The sequence below is a fragment of the Paroedura picta genome, chromosome 12 (genome assembly GCF_049243985.1).
Source record: "Paroedura picta isolate Pp20150507F chromosome 12, Ppicta_v3.0, whole genome shotgun sequence".
Lineage (NCBI taxonomy): Eukaryota > Metazoa > Chordata > Lepidosauria > Squamata > Gekkonidae > Paroedura > Paroedura picta.
Window position 1 is genome coordinate 32033086 of NC_135380.1, and position 18836 is coordinate 32051921.

At 44.4% G+C, this 18836-nt stretch overlaps 1 protein-coding gene and 1 long non-coding RNA gene across 9 annotated transcripts in view; one reads left to right on the forward strand and one right to left on the reverse strand.

Annotated features, from left to right (window-relative positions):
* GAPVD1 (GTPase activating protein and VPS9 domains 1) overlaps nucleotides 1-18836 on the forward strand; it is a 47625-nt gene that overhangs the window by 19272 nt on the left and 9517 nt on the right. For 4 of the 8 annotated variants that reach the window (XM_077306006.1, XM_077306005.1, XM_077306003.1 and 1 more), the window contains 15 exons: nucleotides 233-319; nucleotides 1189-1323; nucleotides 1439-1628; nucleotides 3829-3909; nucleotides 6936-7096; nucleotides 8468-8597; nucleotides 8849-8974; nucleotides 10925-11098; nucleotides 12516-12656; nucleotides 13237-13371; nucleotides 14795-14914; nucleotides 15428-15505; nucleotides 15644-16005; nucleotides 16283-16370; nucleotides 17981-18061. In XM_077306006.1, coding sequence (XP_077162121.1) covers nucleotides 233-319; nucleotides 1189-1323; nucleotides 1439-1628; nucleotides 3829-3909; nucleotides 6936-7096; nucleotides 8468-8597; nucleotides 8849-8974; nucleotides 10925-11098; nucleotides 12516-12656; nucleotides 13237-13371; nucleotides 14795-14914; nucleotides 15428-15505; nucleotides 15644-16005; nucleotides 16283-16370; nucleotides 17981-18061 — 2089 coding nt within the window. The remainder of the gene's footprint in view (nucleotides 1-232; nucleotides 320-1188; nucleotides 1324-1438; nucleotides 1629-3828; nucleotides 3910-6935; nucleotides 7097-8467; nucleotides 8598-8848; nucleotides 8975-10924; nucleotides 11099-12515; nucleotides 12657-13236; nucleotides 13372-14794; nucleotides 14915-15427; nucleotides 15506-15643; nucleotides 16006-16282; nucleotides 16371-17980; nucleotides 18062-18836) is intronic. The other 4 variants (XM_077306002.1, XM_077306009.1, XM_077306007.1 and 1 more) reach the window with 4 other exon arrangements.
* Nucleotides 1-18836, reverse strand: part of LOC143821716 (uncharacterized) — a 51488-nt gene that overhangs the window by 1662 nt on the left and 30990 nt on the right. The gene's annotated exons all lie outside the window — the stretch shown is intronic.

Consider the following 18836-nt stretch of genomic DNA (forward strand, 5'->3'; position numbering starts at 1 on the left):
AGGCAATCTTTAAGTTGATGGAGAGGTAGTCAGAAGAGTTCTCAGAAGTACAGAAATTGTGTTCAGGAGCATTGCTATGAAAGTCTCCATATAAAATTTTCGTTCAGAGGCAGATGTATGCAGTGTTTCAAATCTTGGCAAGTGGAATATGAGTTGGTCTTTCACTTCATTTCAAGTGAGGAGGATGGCTTTTTTTTTTTGCCCTCGATGTCTAACTGGCTTCTTGTCCTAGGTTGGGAGACTTCTTCAGCAGCTGGCGATGACTGGTTCTGAAGAAGGAGACCCTCGTGTGAAGAGTAACTTGTGTAAATTCGACAAAGTAAGAGGCAGGACTCTCTCTCTCTCTCTCTCTTTCTCTCTGTGTGATGTATTCTCTAACCAAGACATAGTGCAGCAGCAGGCCTTTGCAAGCTGCACATACCCTGCCACTCCCCAAAATACTTTTGCTAAGCTTTTTCCCTGAGCTGTGGGCTGCTAAAATACCATAAGCCACACCTATTTGTCCGCCCTGAATGGGATTGTCTACTTTGACTGGCAGTGCTCCAGAATCTCATGGTGGAAAAAGATGCTTACTATGTTTTACTCCATGTAGTTTTTCACAGTTAAAAAGTGGGAGTAGCACACAACTAAAAGAATTTAGTCACTGAATGTATTAATTCTGCTACATCTGCCGAGATCTGCATATGTAAAAGAAAAAAATTGGGAAAAACAACTTTGAAATGATTTTTTAAATCCTTTGGCAGATACCTTTTGGTCTATGAAAATTTCTCTTCGTTATTCTAACTAATTAATTGTCTGCCCTAAATGTTTGCAGTGCCACTTTTAAAAAGACACAGGGTATTACCACTTACCTTATTGTCAGTTTTTATGTCATTGCCAGTTTTTATGACATTGCAGTTCTTACTCTCTCTTTTCTTCTGCTGTGCTTTTAATGGTTTTAGTATCTTTAGTTTTTTCTCTAATGCTGTATTTAATGCATTTAGTCACACACGTAACTTTTTTGGGGGGGGTTAGTTTATTGTTTAGCTTTTTGTTAGCTTTATCAGCTGCTGTGGATTTCTATGGGGAGGCACAGGAGAAAAATAGTAAATATGGAAGAGGTACTAACTGTTAACAGAATGTAGATGCTGCCTTCTGAAATGTTGAAAACGACTCACCAAAGTTTTGGCTTTTTTCTGCCCTTTGCAGGGTTGTGTAGCTGCATTTCTGGATGTTGTCATCGGTGGGCGTGCCGTGGAAACCCCTCCCATGTCCTCAGTTAATCTTCTGGAAGGGCTGAGCAGGACTGTGGTTTACGTGACTTATAGTCAACTTACTGGCCTGGTAAAGACTGGGCTGTTTGGTGGGATTCTGCAGACATTTGCTGGTTTTTACAAGGGGGGACATAATGCATGTGGGTAATGTTTCCTGCTTATTTTGATGATTCCTGAATTTTCAGGTCAGCTTTATGAGGAATGTCATGTCTGGTGACCAGCTGAAGGAGGATCGGGCAGCTCTGGAAAACCTCCTGTCAAACTTGCCCCAGAACAAGCCGGGGAAGAGCAGCAGCTTGGAAATGACACCTTACAACACCCCACAACTTTCACCGGCAACCACTCCAGCCAACAAAAAAAACCGATTGCCTATAGGTGAGCAAGGTCGAAAGTATGGGTTTTTTACAGGCATAATTTCCTGAGGGGGGCTTTGAAGGCTGCCCCCTCTTCTTTTGTTATAGAGCACTGGTTTTTAATTTTCAAATCTGCAGAACCTTTTTCTGCTCTGATATGTGTCAGTGAACTTCTGTGTACCTTCTGCAGTGCCATATAAATATTCTGGTGTAGATTGTAAGGTGTGCATGCAAATCACCCTAGGGATTTGGGAGGAGCCTTGTCAGTGCCGTTTTTGAACAAAAACTCATGCAGCCTCCTGAATTGTGGACAATCATTAGTCTTCTCATCAAGGAATTGCGAGTAAGCTTGCAAGGAATCACAACATCCCTTAATGCAGTTTGAAAGCTGCTGATATAGCATGTTGCTGGACATTTTTGTACCCCAGTCTTTTGCCACAGGTACAGCTTAGGACCTGATTATATGGGGTGTTTTACTGAATAGATGCAGTGGAATGGAATCAGAAGGAACATCTAATCCTTCTGGCCTTATTACTTTAAATCAGGCTTTCTCAAATAGTTTCCTGAAACCCTGGGGTTTCTTGATGGCCCAGGAAGGGTTTCCTGAATGGGTGGGAATTATTTTTTATATATATGTATTTTAAAAAATCGTTAAACAATTATTGGATGATATGACCATATATGATCATATCGACCTGCCTCCCCTCCTCCAATTTTTAATGATGGGCTTGGAGGGGATGGGAAGATCAGGGACCCCAAGTGGGTGTGTACACAGCTATGCTTCCCAACCATATTCTGCACAATTGCGCAACTTCTCTGGTTTCTCAATGTTTCAGGGGGTTCTCTGTGGTAAAAAAGTTGAAAGGCTGCTCTAAATAGTATTCTAGTACTATGTTGGCTTCCCTTATACCTGTGTGTGGAGTTTCCTACTGGAAATAGGCAAGGCTGTAAAAATATTCATCATCTCCTTATCACAGTTTGATCTTGTCTTTCCTCCCAGTTGCCCAGGGTAGTGTAAATAGGATTAACCCATTTCATTATTACATTAACCCTAAAGAGTAGACTAGGATGAGCACTCAGGAACTTTACCCAGGCCACCTACTGTGTTCAGGACTTGAGTATAGTTTTCAACTCAGGTTTCCATTGAATCATATTAATCTGTTGGTGGCATGTGTATTCTCACTGGTTCCAGGCCTTTCAAAGGCTTATTGGTCTGACTCCCCATTCCTGTTCTGTTTTTGTTTGTTTGTTTGCTTTAATACAGTCCTTATTCCTTGGTTGAAGGATGTCACAGGCTTTCGTAGTAAATGCCCTATTTTTAAATGCTGCAGCAAGAAAAAGTTGGGCTCTTTTTTTTTAGGGTCCATCCATGGACACAGCGTAGGGTTGTGTGTACTCTGCACTGAAATAACCCACCTGAATTTCCACCCAGAAGAGCGAAATTCTTTGACCTGCTAATATGATGGAATTCCCCCTGTATTTTGCTTATTTACTCCATCTGTTATTTTTACTACTGGGTAGTAGTCTTCTAATCACTTGGAATCTTACTTGGAATCATCCCTTCACTCTTTGAGATTTTTCCAGATATATTGAGTATATCTCTACAATCATGTGTTAGCTTAACTTTACAAAAACCTTACTAAAGAAACTGACTTTTGTACCCCATCTTTGTAAAACTATATTCCTCTGCTGGGTTGGAACCAGTTACCTACTTTAACAAGAATGACAGATTTTCCTTGCTTCCTACAGCAATCCTTTCCAGCCATGGGAAAGTTGATTCTGAGGGTTATAGAAGGGACCTGGTATAATAGGCACACTGATCTGTGGGCTACTCTAAGGAGCAAGAAGAGGGTAGAATTATACCCACCTGCCTCTTTCATCGGTGCTGTGCTGACAGGAGAGACAGGAAGTGTGATGTTGCTTACTTCCTCATTGTTGTCCATGGACCTTCATGGCTTCATGCGAGGCCCCACAACCCCCAGAATTCAACTTTCCTGCCACTGGAAGGGACTGGTCGGAGTGGAGGAAAGCTGGTGAAAATGGTGGCTGTCAGAACCTTGCACTGACAGATCACTTTATTCAGTTGACTCTGAAATAATTCCTGGGTTTCTGTGTCCTTTATTTTATGTTCTGAGACATTTGCTTTTATTTTTCCTTCACAACTGAATATCTCTCTTGTCCAATGGCTTAATTCCTGTTTCTTTTTAACACTGTCAACTCAGGACAACAGTTGGCAGCCATCACTGCCTGGGACACTTCGGCCACCAACCTGACAGCTCACATAAACCTAGTAACCCCTTTTGGTGGGTAACAGAACCCTTCCCTCTTTCCTCTTTTTATTAGCACCTCCAGAAAGCCATTGCTGTTTTGTGTGCATGTTTGTGTCACTAGCTACCCTTCCAGCAGTAAACACCTTCTTGTTAGAAGCTTGCTGCTTTTCTGAAACAAAAAAATTAATAGCTGGAGAAAGTATTGGAAAACTTCAAGTCAATTACTGCATGGTAAACTGGGGTTCAGATTCAGAATGTGACTCCTTGAAGTGAGCATAATGGGGAGAAAAATTCAGAAAGCCTCCACTTAAATAATATATTGCAGTTGTGGAACACCCCCTGAGACCTGGAAGGTTCCCCCATGATCTAAAGAGGTGCAGTGAAGCACTGCTGCATGCTTTCTAGGCTGTCATGTTTACTTTCTTCCATGCGCATCTTGTACACTGGAAGTTGTTCTTCTGTAAATTTCAGGAGCAACTCTCCAGGCGTTGCACATTGTTCATGCTTGCAAAATCCACTGATCTCCGGCTCCTCTAGTGTCATCATGTTCATGTAAATTTTCCCTCAACATTTAAAAAATAGTAACCTGCTTATTGGATATATTTTTTTAAAGCATACTTGTAATCTGCTTTTCAGTTTTAAAAAACAAGTTCTCTTGTCAGGGTTGTTTAACTTCTCCTTTGCAGTGGCTAGCTGCGCTTTGAGCCAATTTATATAAAAGCAGCAGAATCAAAGCTGCGCCTGGATTTACCACAGCTGTTTCTTGGATGGTGGTGATGGTGTTTGAATGTTGTCCCTTGGGGGGGGGCATCCTCTCCATGTATGTTGGAAAACAGCATGTAAGTGAGACATGGTCAGCCTAGTGAATGTCTAGAAATGCAGATTTCTATTCATAGAAGGGTGTTCCTCCCAGGTGCATTGGGCAACATTAAAAATTACAACGCTGCTTTGCAGTCTGAAATAATTCAGCCCAGTTAGAAAGTCCAGCAACCTGCAGCTTGCTTACAGGTTAACTGGATTTAGTCCCCACCACTTACATAAATTCTGAATCAGAGTTTAGTCTAGATTTAGAATCCTGGTTTGGCAAGAGGGTGAGTGGGGACAATGCTGGGTTCACCTAAGAGCTCTCATTTCATGCATTACAGGTAACGTGAGCTAGTTTCTGGCAACAAGCTGGCTTTGTGAACGCATTGATTCATTATTGCCTAGTATCATCTGAGTGCAGCTTTTGTGTGTGTTCTAGGTTTCTCCCCAGGCTTGCTTAGGTTCCCTCTTATGCATTATGATTGCATTAAAAGAACATTATTTAAAAGGTTCAGAACTGCTAAACATTATTCTGCATACTCTCTAATGTTCAGTTATTTGCTTAGGTCTTGGTGTGGTACCAATTGCTTGAATGTAGTGACTGTCCAAAATCCAGACCCTGCTGTTGTCTGGGCATGGAGCTGTTTCAGCAGTTGTCACATTTGCAGGATGTACTGCTATGTAAGGGTTTTTTGCCATAGTGGATTATGTGGAATGCTCTTCTCTCCCATAAGTTTGCTATCGTCTCTGCCATGATTTTTTTTTAATTTTCCAAGAACGGTGAGGTGGAAATGAAAGCATGCAGACTGTTTTGCAACTGATGGTTACTAGATGGTTTAAAATAGCAGAGCACCCACACTTAAGATGTGCTGTGGTCCCTTTTTGCTGTACTCCATGTTTTTATCTTCCAGGTTTATTCAAACATCATGGAGACCTTGTTTGTATTGGTGGCTTAGGGGTATCACTATTTAGCAAAGGAAAGGAAAACCTCTGCTGTTTGAATTGTAGACAAGCTGGGAAGCTTTTTAAGGATCTGCAAAAGATGTCAGTACCAATATGAGGTACTAATATATGGACTTCTCATTGCTATTTCAGAAAGTGCCCCCAATCTACAGTATTTGAGGCTCCAGAACTCTGAATGCAGTGTAGATTTGAGATGCAAACAATAATGGAGGTCAGATTATTAGGTTGAAATGATTCTACCAGGTTAGGTAGACTTGATTCAGACATAAGCCATGGTTCATTTTAACAATGGCTAGTTTTTGAAGCCAGTATTTCTAGAGGAGGGGCTGTCTATCAGTGGCACAGCATCTTCTTGGCATAGAAAAGTTCCCAAGTTCAATTCTCACCATCTCCAGCTAAAAGGAACACATGACCGCGATATAAAGCCTGAGACCGTTGCTAGTCTGAGCTGACAGTTCTGACTGCGATGAACCAATGGGCATTATATTCAGCATAATTCCGCGCTGCGGAACAAGACAGAATATATGTGTTTATTTGTCTTATCTGCGGTTTTGCATGAGTAACTGTGGTTAATAAACCAACATCAGATCATGATTTCAGATCCTGGTTAGAGGAGTGGCTTACTTCTAGGCCATCACACTGCCCATCTTTGAATACATTTTTTCTGTGGTGTTTGAACTGAGCCATAGATTTCCTTTTCAAAGAAAAGGATGATGGAGAGTTGGCATTTAAATTTCTGGGAAGTAGTAGGATCTGATACTAAAATTACTTGTGGAAGAGAATTGTGATTTCACCTTTGCAGCGAACAAAATACTATGGAAGCTGTATTCCTTGTAAATTCAGAAATGGTGCAGAAGAGGGAGTTTTTTTAGCAAATGGAAACATTTTCCTTTTGCTAAGTGAGGTGTAATAAGACCCAATTTTTTTCTTCGGTATATACAGCTTTGTTCTCTATTGAAACTGGCCATTGGACCTTTGGATGGTCTGTGATTCCGGGACTTTTAGCCTAGTGGGAATGTGTAATGTTAATGTTTTCCCTGATGCCTCTTGATGGAAAAGGGTGTGGCATTGAGATACTAGTATGAACTTCCACAGCAACAGCAATTGAAGGGGGGATGTGACTATAATGTTGCACTGCCCATGTGCTTGTCCATAAATGTCATCTTGCATGTTCTTCAGTCTGCATGCAATAGAGAATGATCACCATGCAAGGCCCTTCTAGAGTTTGCACTTGTTCTGTTTGGACTTGTCAAGTAGTATCCTTGTATAAAATGATCCCACAAATGTTCCAGCCACTCGCAGCAGGAGCCGGTCAAATATCCAGATGGACCAGCATGCTGACCACGATGGGCCCTCCCAGGAAACAATACAAGAAGTTCAACCAGAAGAAGTTTTGGTTATTTCTCTTGGGAACGGACCCCAAATAACTCCAGGAATGATGTCAGAAAATGAGGTATTGACCCATGTGGGGGTTGTTAAGAGCTGTGTGTTGCAGGGCAGACTATTGTCTCTAATACAGGAACTGTGGGCTGCCATGAAATTCTGCCATTTTAAATAGCAACCAAGCATCCTGTCTGGATGTGCTCAGCAATCAAGAAGTAATACTTCCTTTTGTTCAGCCCAAGTCATAGATTGTTTCCCTGCACTTAACATAACTTTATGTGCACTTAAATATCATATGCCTTATAATAAGGCAGAATTTAAGAAGAGTCTCTAAATACAGTTTAAAGATGCACCAAACAGATGTATAGAATGAGAGGAATTTGGTTATGAAATTCCAGGACTGTAGTGAACACAGGTCCCATATCTTGAGAAGACATGCATTTATTAGCAGGATCCCTTCATTAACTGTATAGAAGCCATCAGTACAAGATGTAGTGGCAGTCACTACCACGGACTTCTAATCTGGCATGCCGGGTTCGATTCTGTGCTCCCCCACATGCAACCAGCTGGGTGACCTTGGGCTCGCCACAGCACTGATAAAACTGTTCTGACCCAGCAGTGATATCAGGGCTCTCTCAGCCTCACCCACCTCACAGGGTGTCTGTTGTGGGGAGAGGAATGGGAAGGTGACTGTAAGCCGCTTTGAGCCTCCTTTGGGTACGGAAAAGCGGCATATAAGAACCAACACTTCTTCTTCTTCTACCAGTGATGGCTTTAAAAAAATGGGATTAGATAAATTTATTGTGGATAGGTCTTTTCATTGCAGTTAGTGCTGCTAGACTTGATGGACATTAGACTTAACCCAGCAAGGCAGCTTGAACATTCTTAGAGGACCTCTGGGCAGGAGTTTCATTATTCCAGGCAGAATCCTGTACACCATAGACTCTAAATCAATGTTGCCAAATACCAAGGGATCACTCTCCCCATTTTTACTAGTTTCCCATTATTTTTCCCTTGCTTATCTGTTTTGGGAGATAACTAAAACCACCCATTCTTTCTGTATACACAATAATGAGCTTCTAAGTCTTAGCATCTGCTTTATCATGGGCTTTGGATAGCAGGTGAGCTGTTTTTCAGCATCTAGATTTGAGGAACTCTTTGCACTAATAAGGCTAGCCTCGTGTCTGCCGTGCCTGAGTTACATGCCCTACATTTCTGCATATAATTAACCCTGCTGAATAAGAGGCTCCCTTGATGCCTGCTGTGTTTAATAATGCTGAGCAAATGGGAGAAGTATTTTCACTCTGAGCTGCTCCTAAGAAACTTTTGATCTTGAAGGCCCAGAGAAGCTCTATATTAAACCTAAATTTCTACCTTGGATATTTAGCACATAGTAAAATGTTTCCCTGAAATCCTGACTTATATCTTGTTCCCTTGCTAGGTTTTAAACATGCAGCTTACTGATGGAGGGCAAGGAGATGTCCCTGTTGATGAAGCCAAGCTCCACGGTAAACCTGATAAAACCTTGCGCTTTTCCCTCTGCAGTGATAATCTGGAAGGAATATCTGAAGGTGAAGGGTCACTTTAGTATCTTGTGTGTCAGACAATATTTAAAGGAGCTTCTTTCATTGTAGCTAGTGTGTATTTTGGCCTGTGTTGTAAAAGATGTGGTAATCTGCTCATTCCATTGGCTGATCCGTGTGGGGAACATGTTTTGTCTCCAGGCTAGCATGTTCTGTCTTGCACAGCCTTTTTCACACTTACTGCTTATGCCTTTTTTTTTTACTGGACTCAGATTAACAGCAGAATTTCTTTCCACCAGGCCCTTCAAACCGCTCTAATTCTGTGTCCTCACTGGATTTGGAAGGGGAGTCTGTGTCTGAACTAGGTGCAGGCCCGTCAGGCAGCAACGGGGTAGAAGCCCTCCAGCTTCTGGAACACGAACAAGGTATTGCTGTGAGGATAAATTGGAGGAAGTACAAACAGTGTGTGTCACTGTGAGCCCCCTGGAGGAAAGAGAGCCAGTGTGGAGTAATGGTTCGAGCAGAAGTATTCACTCTGGGGCTTACAAGCTGCTTATGGCTCTTTCATATTCCACCTGTGGCTCTACTTTTAATTTTGGTTTTCAGGAGTATGTTCAACACCTCTGTGGGTCAGGCTGCAAATGCACAGATGCACTAGAAGTAAGGCAAGGTCGGCAACAAATTAGGGTTAGAGACAAACACTTTAAAGAGAAGCCATCCAGGAGAAAGAGGGGAAGGCAGGAGAGCAAACAGAGGCAAAGAAGCCAAGACAGGAAGGAAATGGCAGTCATACTGTAGTCACATGACTCTCTTGATTGATTATAATTGTGAATTATCTGCATGTGTGCTCCGAGTTATGCACTGGCACCCGCGCCTCCCCCCCCCCATGGCACAGCAACCCTATTGTGAATTTGGCTCTTCACAAAACTGTGGTGTGAGTAACGCTGGGTTAGACGGCTGGGAGAACTGGATGAGCTTGACAGAAGGAAGCAACGAATCCAGCTCTCTGAAGAAGGATGTTTATATGACATATAAACACATGTTTATTATTATATACATGTACATAATGTACTAAAATGTACTCAAATACACACATGGACATATTATACATTGGGCTAGGGCTCTGTGCCAATGGCAAAGTCTTCTGATGAAAGTAGTACCTTCTGTCAGCAGGAGAGAATCAGTGGATCCAACCCAGTGTGTGAAGCCGCTCTAAACCAACAGAAGTGCTGGATTTCTTTATTGGCAATGCTGTTTACAGCTTTGCATGCATTTTTTGTAGTCATTCTTGGTGAACTAGAGACATCGGGCTTCCATGAAATGTTATGTTTTTTTATCAGTTTTAGAAGAGCATCAATGCTGTCTTTAAGGGTATACTGAGTTATACTTGCCTACAGGGGTGGGATTTTTCTGTAGGACAAACTCTGCTTCTCGCTGCCTCTGCTGACATCATTCTGAGCTTTGTCTCCAATCAATCTTTGTGGCATTTGTTGAGAAAAAACAATTCAGGGGCCCAGCATATTTACCCTTCAGTCCCCCATCCTTGACCACCCCCTCCTTCCACTTCCCTCCGAGGCTCAGAGGCTGCAGATCCCTGCTACATGAGAGCTACCCCTGCCAGTAAGTTCCCGTCCCGGTAGCCTCCAACCTGCAGCCTTTCTAGGTCTTGGGGGGAGGAAGAGGCCCCCCCCACATTCTTCCACCACCACCCCTCCTCCGATCTAGCACCCGTTGTATTCCTGAATGCAACGGGCTTTGTCACTAGTAAATACATAGTTACCAGTCCTCACCATACCAACCCCATCCTTCAAACCCCCCAGCTGCCATATCTCCAGGGATGTTGTTCTTGCTGGACACTTAGAGAAGGGGCAAGATTTCCCACTCTACCTGGCCTCAACCAAATGCCTGGAGGAAGAGCTCTGTCTTGCAGGTCCTGCTGAACTTTGGCAGCTCTGTCAGGGTCCTCAGCTCATTCCACCAGGCTGGGGCAAGGGTCGAGAAGACCCTGGCCCTGGTTGAGGCCAGGCAAACATCCCACAGACTGGGAACCTCCAGCCTGTTGGCAGTCACAGAGTCTAAAGCCTTTTAATTAGATGTTTGTTTAGTGTATGTTTAAGTACCAGTTCTCTTTTCTATTGGTCTTAAATATCAGTCACTATGATTACAGCTGAGAAGTATCATTGTGTAGCATCTATCTATTAAGTAATAATTCATAAAAACACCTTTCTTAGGGTGTGTCATGGGATGTCAGGATTCTTTCCCCAGGAAGAAGCCCGCCGTCCCCTGGAAAGAGTTATGATGATTCCTGCTTGGGTGGCATCCTTTGCAAAGGGAGATGGGAATTGTTCTGAATCAAGCTCCTTGTTTTCCGATAGCTACCACTCAGGATAATCTTGACGACAAGCTCCGTAAGTTTGAGATTCGTGATATGATGGGGTTAACAGATGACAGAGACATCTCCGAAACTGTGAGCGAAACTTGGAGCACTGATGTTCTGGGGAGTGACTTTGATCCAAATATTGATGAGGACCGCTTGCAAGAAATTGCAGGTAATGCACATTCCTTTTGATGGAACCCATCTTTGGCCAATACGTTGATTAAATGATATAATCACAAACAAACCTGTTTCTGCCTGTTTGAGTTTTCTTTTGCAGTGATAACAGATGGCCTAGTTAGTGGTATGAGGGCTCCTGATACTGTAATATTAAGGAAGCTAAAAAGGATCGTACTGCCTGTGCAGGTGACTACTGGGAGCCCTGCATAAACTGCAACAAAAGAATTATCTTAGCTTATCTCTTGCCAGCTTGAAGATTGACGCTGCTTACTAGTCATATGTATTAATAAAAACAGCAGTACTTTCAGGTTAAAATCTCACAATGTTAATCTGCAGTTATAAGCATTAAAAAGTATTAAATCCAGTCACAAGCCAAACAAGACCTTGCTTGTGAAGTGAAAGGGTTTCATCTTCTACTTGAAATTGGCCACATTCCAAATACCAGGGGCAGACCCAGAGAAGCCCATTTTCCTGACCCCTGGAGGGGGCACCGAGAGAAGGGCCTCTACCAAAGATTTCAGTCAAGCTTGGTGACATGGGTTACTTCCTATAATAGTTCCCCATGGCTTCTAGGACAAAGGTGTGGCAAGGGAAGGAACCATGCATCTTTAGGAATTGCTCCTCATACACATTACAGTTGTGATGTTGGGTCTGGCCATGGAAAACCTGCCACCTGATTCTGACTTACTGGGCAAGCCTATAATAGGGCATAGCATGAGCCCATGTTTCCTTGCACTCTTGAGCCCTCTTGCTCTGATAAGTCTTCTGCAGAGAGTGTTGTTGGATCTGAGCTGGCAAACAGCGGTTTGAGGCTCCTTTGCAGGCCAGTATTTGAAACTCTATGGCATGGGTGGTCAGACTGTGGCTCTCCAGATGTCCATGGACTACAGTTATCCCTTCTTTCAGGGGCCCATGGTAATTGTAGTCCACGGGCGTCTGGAGAACTACAGTCTGGCCACCCTTGCTCTATGGGTTGTAGTTTCCCAGTTCTGATTTGGAAGACAGGCATCATCCATCATCTGCTGAATCGGAAGCAAAGGCTTACCATGCACAGGAGGGAAAAGGGCACACGGTGTGGGAGGGGAGCATGCAAGCACGAGGTTTGTCCATGTAATGCCAAACCACAGTTTGAATTTCCATGTGAACCCAAACCACTGCTTTCAGCAATAGCTTTATCCTATGTGCAAATCGAGCTTTTGACCATTTAATTTAGGACAGGAGTGCTGATTGAAGCAAAGGAGCTCTCTGTGTGTGTTGGCCACAGTTAAGATGTTTTGCTTGTGCTTTCTAGGCACAGGTCTTTGCAGCCAGCCTTTGGGGGATCCTTCCTGAGGCCCAGGGGGAGGGGGTTTGATGCGATGGCTTTGGCATACCTCCCTGCCTTTTCAATGCTTTCAAGGTTGCTTCCGCAGGTGCAGCAGCTGAGAATATGCTGGGGAGCTTGCTATGCTTGCCCGGTTCAGGGTCAGTGTTGCTTGACCCCTGCACGGGTTCAACCATCTCGGAAACCACCAGCGAAGCTTGGAGTGTGGAAGTGCTACCGAGCGATTCAGGTCAGAATGCTTCACTTAAAGGACCCTTTGTCTGTTGGGTGGGAACCTCAAAAGAACGCAGCCCCCTGGCTGCTACCGTAGATGGAACCAGTGAAGGGAGCTTGCCTACAGCATTAAGATTCCTGCACTGGTTTTCCACCCCTTTCAGTCTCCTTGTCTTCAAAGACCTTCGCTTCTCGCCTGTTGACCTTCCTTTTTCATCCTGTCCCTTCCTTTGGCCTCCATTCCTCCAAATTCAGTGCAGCGGAGGAGTTAACAATGTTGGGGGATCGAGAATCAAGTGCTCTGCTCTCTGGGAGATTCAGTGGGTGACTTTGAGTGAGTTGCTTTCAGCCAATTCTACTTCTTAGGGCTGTTGTGAGAGCATAATGAATGGGAGAGGACTGTGCGCGATGCCCTGAACTCAAGGGTGGAAGGGTGGAACTAAAAGGAAATAAACTCTGCTGCCCTCCATTTAAAAGTTTTTTGCTCATCTGCCAAAGGCAGCGTAAATCGATGTAGCACAGACTTCCTGAAACTGCTGATGCTTCAGCCTTGGAATGATTGGCATGAGCCCCTGTGTGTTCTGTTCCCCATTTAGAGGCCCCAGACCTAAAGCAGGAGGAAAGGCTGCAGGAGCTGGAGAGCTGCTCTGGAGTGGGCAGCACCTCCGACGACACTGATGTCAGGGAGGTCAGTTCTCGCCCTAGTACGCCAGGGCTCAGCGTGGTGTCAGGTGAGTCTTGTGTTCCTGGGGAAAGACGGTCATGTGATGCAGCCTTGGAGCGTTGGCCCCATAAGCCCTGTCTTGGCTGCCCTGGTAGCATCTTTCCTGGAGCTCTAAGATCCCTTTAAGGGGAGATGCCTGGGACTGGAGCTGGGTCCTTCTGCCTGCAAAGCATGCACTCCACACTCACCTAAGCATACAGCACTGCTTTGTCCTGAGTAAGACTACTGGCCCATTGAACCCGGTATTAGAGTTCCCTGCTAGAACAAATAGACCAGAAGCTGTCAACACAAAATACCAGTCACTTACTAAAGCCCTGAGGGAATGGTGCCAGGGCCCATTTTGGCACAATATGTGAGGCAAGCGTTTCTGAAACCTATAGTGGGTGGCTTGGGCTAGTATTATTAGCTATTTATTTATTCCATTTATATACTGCCCTCCCAGCAGGCTGGCTCAGGGTGATATACAATATGAAATAAAACTAGTATAAAATAATAGCATATTAATATCATATCTATAACTAACAGCAACATTGGTTACAGCTATTATTTCTAGTGCCGTCCCCTTGAATAGGTCTATTATGAGATTAAGATGTTGACACCGGGGTGTTTTTTTTTTTAAGGGAGGGCCTTTTAGATCAGTGGTCCCCAACCCCCGGGCCGTGGCCGGTGCCGGGAATTGTATTCCATGGACATCTGGAAGACCACAGGTTGACTACCCCTGCCTTATGTTAATTCATTGAACCATCTGTTTTAGGGTTGTCTGATCAGCAGTGGCTCTTCAGGACCCCAGGCAGAAAGAAGTCTTTTCCCAACATAGAGGGTCTGAGATCTATTAATTGAGTCCTTCTGCAGTAAGAGTCAGAGCTATCAGAGAAAGAGGAGACGAGGAGAGGCAATGAAGAGAGGATGCATTTATTTATTTGCTTTGGGGTTTATATTCTAACTGTCTTTGAAAATGCAGGGCTATTGTGATCAGATTTGGCTGTGTGAATGTAGCCTTGGTTTTATTTGGGGATTAAGGTGTCGGAAGACCTCATGGACAGAATTCTGACTGCATCTCATGGGAAAGACACCTGGTGGGATGAGGTAGCTTGCCTTCTTTTTCATCTGTTTTCCTTCCTCATCTTTATCCAAGATGTGGAATGAGAGAGGAGAAACTGTGCACCCTTATGTACCTTTGGGTGTACCCTTAGGGTGCAGTTATTGCCTTGGCTGGAGAAGGGAAGGCCATGAAGGTTTTTTGGCCTCCCTGTGGAGGATCATTGTCCATGGGCTCACGATGGGTTGGACACAACTTCGCATCTAACAACAACAATCTTGTCATTTGTGTAAATTTTCTCTGCACTGAAACATCTGAGCTAAATAACAGTTTAATGTCTGTAGTATTGATCTCTTTCCTCTACAAGGTATTCTTCTTCCTCTTTGCTAAGGTATTAGTGCAACCTCTGAGGATATTCCGAACAAGAACGAAGACCTCCGATCTGAGTGTAGCTCAGACTTTGGTGGAAAAGATTCAGTAACCAGCCCCGATATGGATGAAACTGCTCATGGTAAGAGGCAGTGTGACCATGCTGTGCTGAACTTGCACAATATTCCAAAGTGTTGCCCCAAATGCTTAACTCGCCATTCCAGCCACAAAACATGGGCGTGAAAACTGATGGGAAGGTTTCCTGTCAATGCATGTTTCTATGGAGAGACTATAATGCCTCCTTTTCCTGTTGGGGTGGACAGCCTTTGTGCTTAGACAGTGTTCTCTCTTTTGGGTAGGAGATGTGTGCAATATGATTGAGGCTTCTTAGTGTACAACAGAGAGGAGAGATTGCTGGCAGTCCCCAGACTTGCCTATCCTAGGGCATGGAAACTGTTCTTGTCTGTTAAGTTTTGATTCTCCTCCCATCTTCTTAGGCCCCCCTTTCTCTGCCTTCTCCCAATAGTAAATAGGGGCAGGTACAAGACTGCTGACTTTCAAGTATAATCCAAGTCCAAAGGGTTCTTGGTCTGCTGCCTTGCCTCATCAGCTAAGATGCTTGTGGTGCTTTCTGACCCATTTCTCCACATTGCAGGTGCCAGCCAGCTGACCTCTCCTCCTTCTCAGGTGGACTCCTTGCTTGCTATGTTCGACCCCTTGGTGTCACATGAAGGTAACTTCCAGCATTATTGTTACCTGGGGTGCCATTCTCTTCATAGTTGCAAAGCAGCTGTGTGTTTGGCTTAACAGTAGGAAAATAGCGGTGAGCATAAAGTTTTGTGTCATCTGAAATCTGTGTTTTGTCCCACAGTGGTGAGGCCGAAGGTGCACTATGCAAGACCTTCACACCCTCCTCCAGATCCCCCGATCCTGGAAGGGACGCTGGGCGGCAACGAAGCCCGCCTGCCCAATCTTAGCTCCCATACTGCAATGCTCATAGACTCGGAAGCATTCAAGCAGCGGCATTCCTATCCCGAGAGGCTTGTGCGTAGCAGGAGCTCCGATATCGTTTCGTCTGCTCGGCGGCCAATGAGTGATCCTGGCTGGAACAGGCGGGCTGGAAATGAAGAGAGGGAACTCTCTGTGCCCCCTGGAAGCATGGGGGGAGCTGTTTTGATGACAGCACCTCAGTCCTCTTCCTCCTCTCCTAGCAAAGACTTCTGTAGAGGAGAGGTAAGAGAAAGCGCTGGCCCCAGCTGAGTTTGCATTGAGTGCTTGTTTTTTTTCTGGCTACTTCCTTGATACAGTCTCTGTATTTAAATTGTACTTCAGTGGCCCCCACGTTTGTGTATCCATTGGGCAGTCTCCCTGTTAGCTTGGAGGCCATCCATGGTAGCCCTTTAAGCTGAGTGCATTTTGGGAGACTTGGGGTGGGGTGGGGGGCAGCAAAGCCAGTTTGTAAAAAATGAGAAATCTGACAAAGGGAGAAAACATGTGCGTCTCCCAACAGGTTGAAGATCGGAAAGACAGCGATGATGAGAAATCTGACAGGAACAAACCGTGGTGGAGAAAGCGTTTTGTTTCAGCTATGCCCAAAGGTGAGGATAGAGATTAGATCTCCGGGTCAGCTTTATGGAGAACTTACTCTATACTTCTTAGCTTTTGTTTATGCTTGGATTTATAGCTGGCTAGTGAACCACAGTTTGTATTCGTGTTGTCGTGATCTGGAGTCACAGACCACAGTGGGTTGAGTAACATTGTTCCTCATGGTTTCCTTTGTTACAAAGGATGTTCTCCTTGCTGAAGAGGCCAGAAACAGGCAAGCCAAGCCAGAGCTTACAACACGGATCTGGTTGCAGACATTGACTATCCAGGATTTGTTGAATAAACCATGGTTATTGTGGTGGCTGAAAACAGCCTATATTGTAAATTCATCTGCAGTATTTGAAAAGTTAAATTTGAAGCCTGGCAATTAGACTCTGGGCTACCTGTTAAAATTGCATGGAGAAACTGGTGCAAAAGATAAGAAAGGAGATATCCCTGAGAGAGATTAAAAAACCAACTCTGTTATCTGTATCTGTACCATAAATAAAGCCAGATAGGGATAGTGGAAGGAGTTGGAACTCATTGTGTACCTGATTGGCTGGCCGTCCAACGAACGGTCAATCAGGTAGGCTGTCCCACCCCTGGCCACCTCCCCCTCCACTGCCAGCTCACTCCACTTGACTGACTGTGAGAGGTAAGGCAGCCAGCAAGCACCAGCTGGGAGGAGGGGGAAGGGCCTGGGACCACAGCCAGGACTGGTGCCTGGGAGAGAAGGGAGGCAAGCCCTGGCCTTGCCGGTGCATGGGGGGCAGGGAAGGCTGCCACCCCCGCCAATGCTCCCCCCTGTCAATGTTCACCCCATCATGGTCTCTCCAGGCCTTGGTGGGCCTACCTTGGTGGGGGGGGGGAGCGAAGATGTGAGTCCCTGCCACCGCTCCCTCCCACCCCAAGAAGGTCTGGCACAGCCTCTCCGGGCCTGCCTGGGGTGTGGGGAGAGAAGGCTAGTGCCCGTTGTATTTTAAATTACAAAGGGGCTGTTTTACCAGTTTATATATACAGCATAGAAGACCACTGAGGATGAAAACCTGTGGCAACAGACTGGGTCCTTATCCTACCACTCCACTGAATAAAATCCAATTTCCTATGTATATTTTTACAATATTTATACTGCTCCTTTCTTTTTGGCTCAAGTTTGTCTTCCAGCCTAAGGAGCCTTTCTGCTACTTATGCAGCTTTTCTGTTGGAGGAAGAGCCACTGAGGCTGGAAGAAGAATATAGGGAGTTTGGCTGGAACATCCCAGTATTGCTTTTGTGTATGAGTGGTGGGGGGAGTGGAACAACTCCTTCAGTATGGCAGGGCACTACATTGAATATTAAAAAATGGTCAGCTGGACACTGTTGAAATGAGTTTTGTTCTCTCCATTTTCTGTGCATTGTCAGGAAAGCTATCTATTGAAATGTGCACACATCACTTTTGCCTTACTATGAATATAAAATTGACTTCTCTCTCCCACTGGGATTTCTGTCCTCTTTTTTTTCTTCCGTTACTGTGGGTGGGAAATTTGTTTTCTTGTCTGTCTGGAATCTAGACTATGATACAGTCTCTCTTGCTTCCAAGTAAAATATTGCTCAACCCAACTTTTCTCCCCCCAAATATTTCCAGCTCCAATCCCATTTAGGAAAAAAGAAAAACAAGACAAGGACAAAGATGAGTTCATCCCAGACAGATATGGATCTCTACAAGGTCTGGAGTCAATACTACTCTTTTAAAGCTCCTGAATCAATTTTTTAAAAATGTTTACTGAGCATAGAGCATTCTTAGTATAGTTTGTATAGTTTAAAAACAGAAACAGTGTACAATTTTTTGAAGACCTTAATAGAATGGGATCTGCCTTTCCTTCACACTTGGAGACTCCATTTGTTACAGTCATCACAATCATGCAATCATTCTTTTCCTGGACTGAATTCCTGTAGGGACATGGCTAGGGGGTGGGAGAACATGTTTCATCCTCCATAAAAAACTCCTTGCACAAAGAAAAGTAGCAAGTGAGAAAAGGGGCACAGCCAATCTCTCATTGACCTACTAGGTTTCTACATGCAGACTGTTTCCCTCCCCATCGGTGATCACTTAAATGTACAACTGGCCCAGGGGCATCCCGTAGTGGAAGGCCTGTGGATTGTTGTCTCCCTTGATTTTTCTGATTGTGGGAACCAGCTTTTAGATATGTATGTCCCTGTCAGTTTAGCAAGTGCAGGATGAAGGGAGAATTTGCCTTAACTACATCATTTCGCCCAGAGAATGCTAATATCAGGCTTTAAATCCCGATGTGGGAATAAAAGTTGGCCATTAAAATTTGAGTCTCCCTGGTGTTTTATTAGCTGGGCTTCTTTTCTGAACTTTTGCTTCCCAGGCAGAATTCTTTCCGTCTCCCTTGGCTCCTGCAGCTGTCTGATTTAGGGAAGATAAAATAGTCTCCCTAACAGCTTCATCCCCTGGTAGTACATCTGGGTTCTCAAAT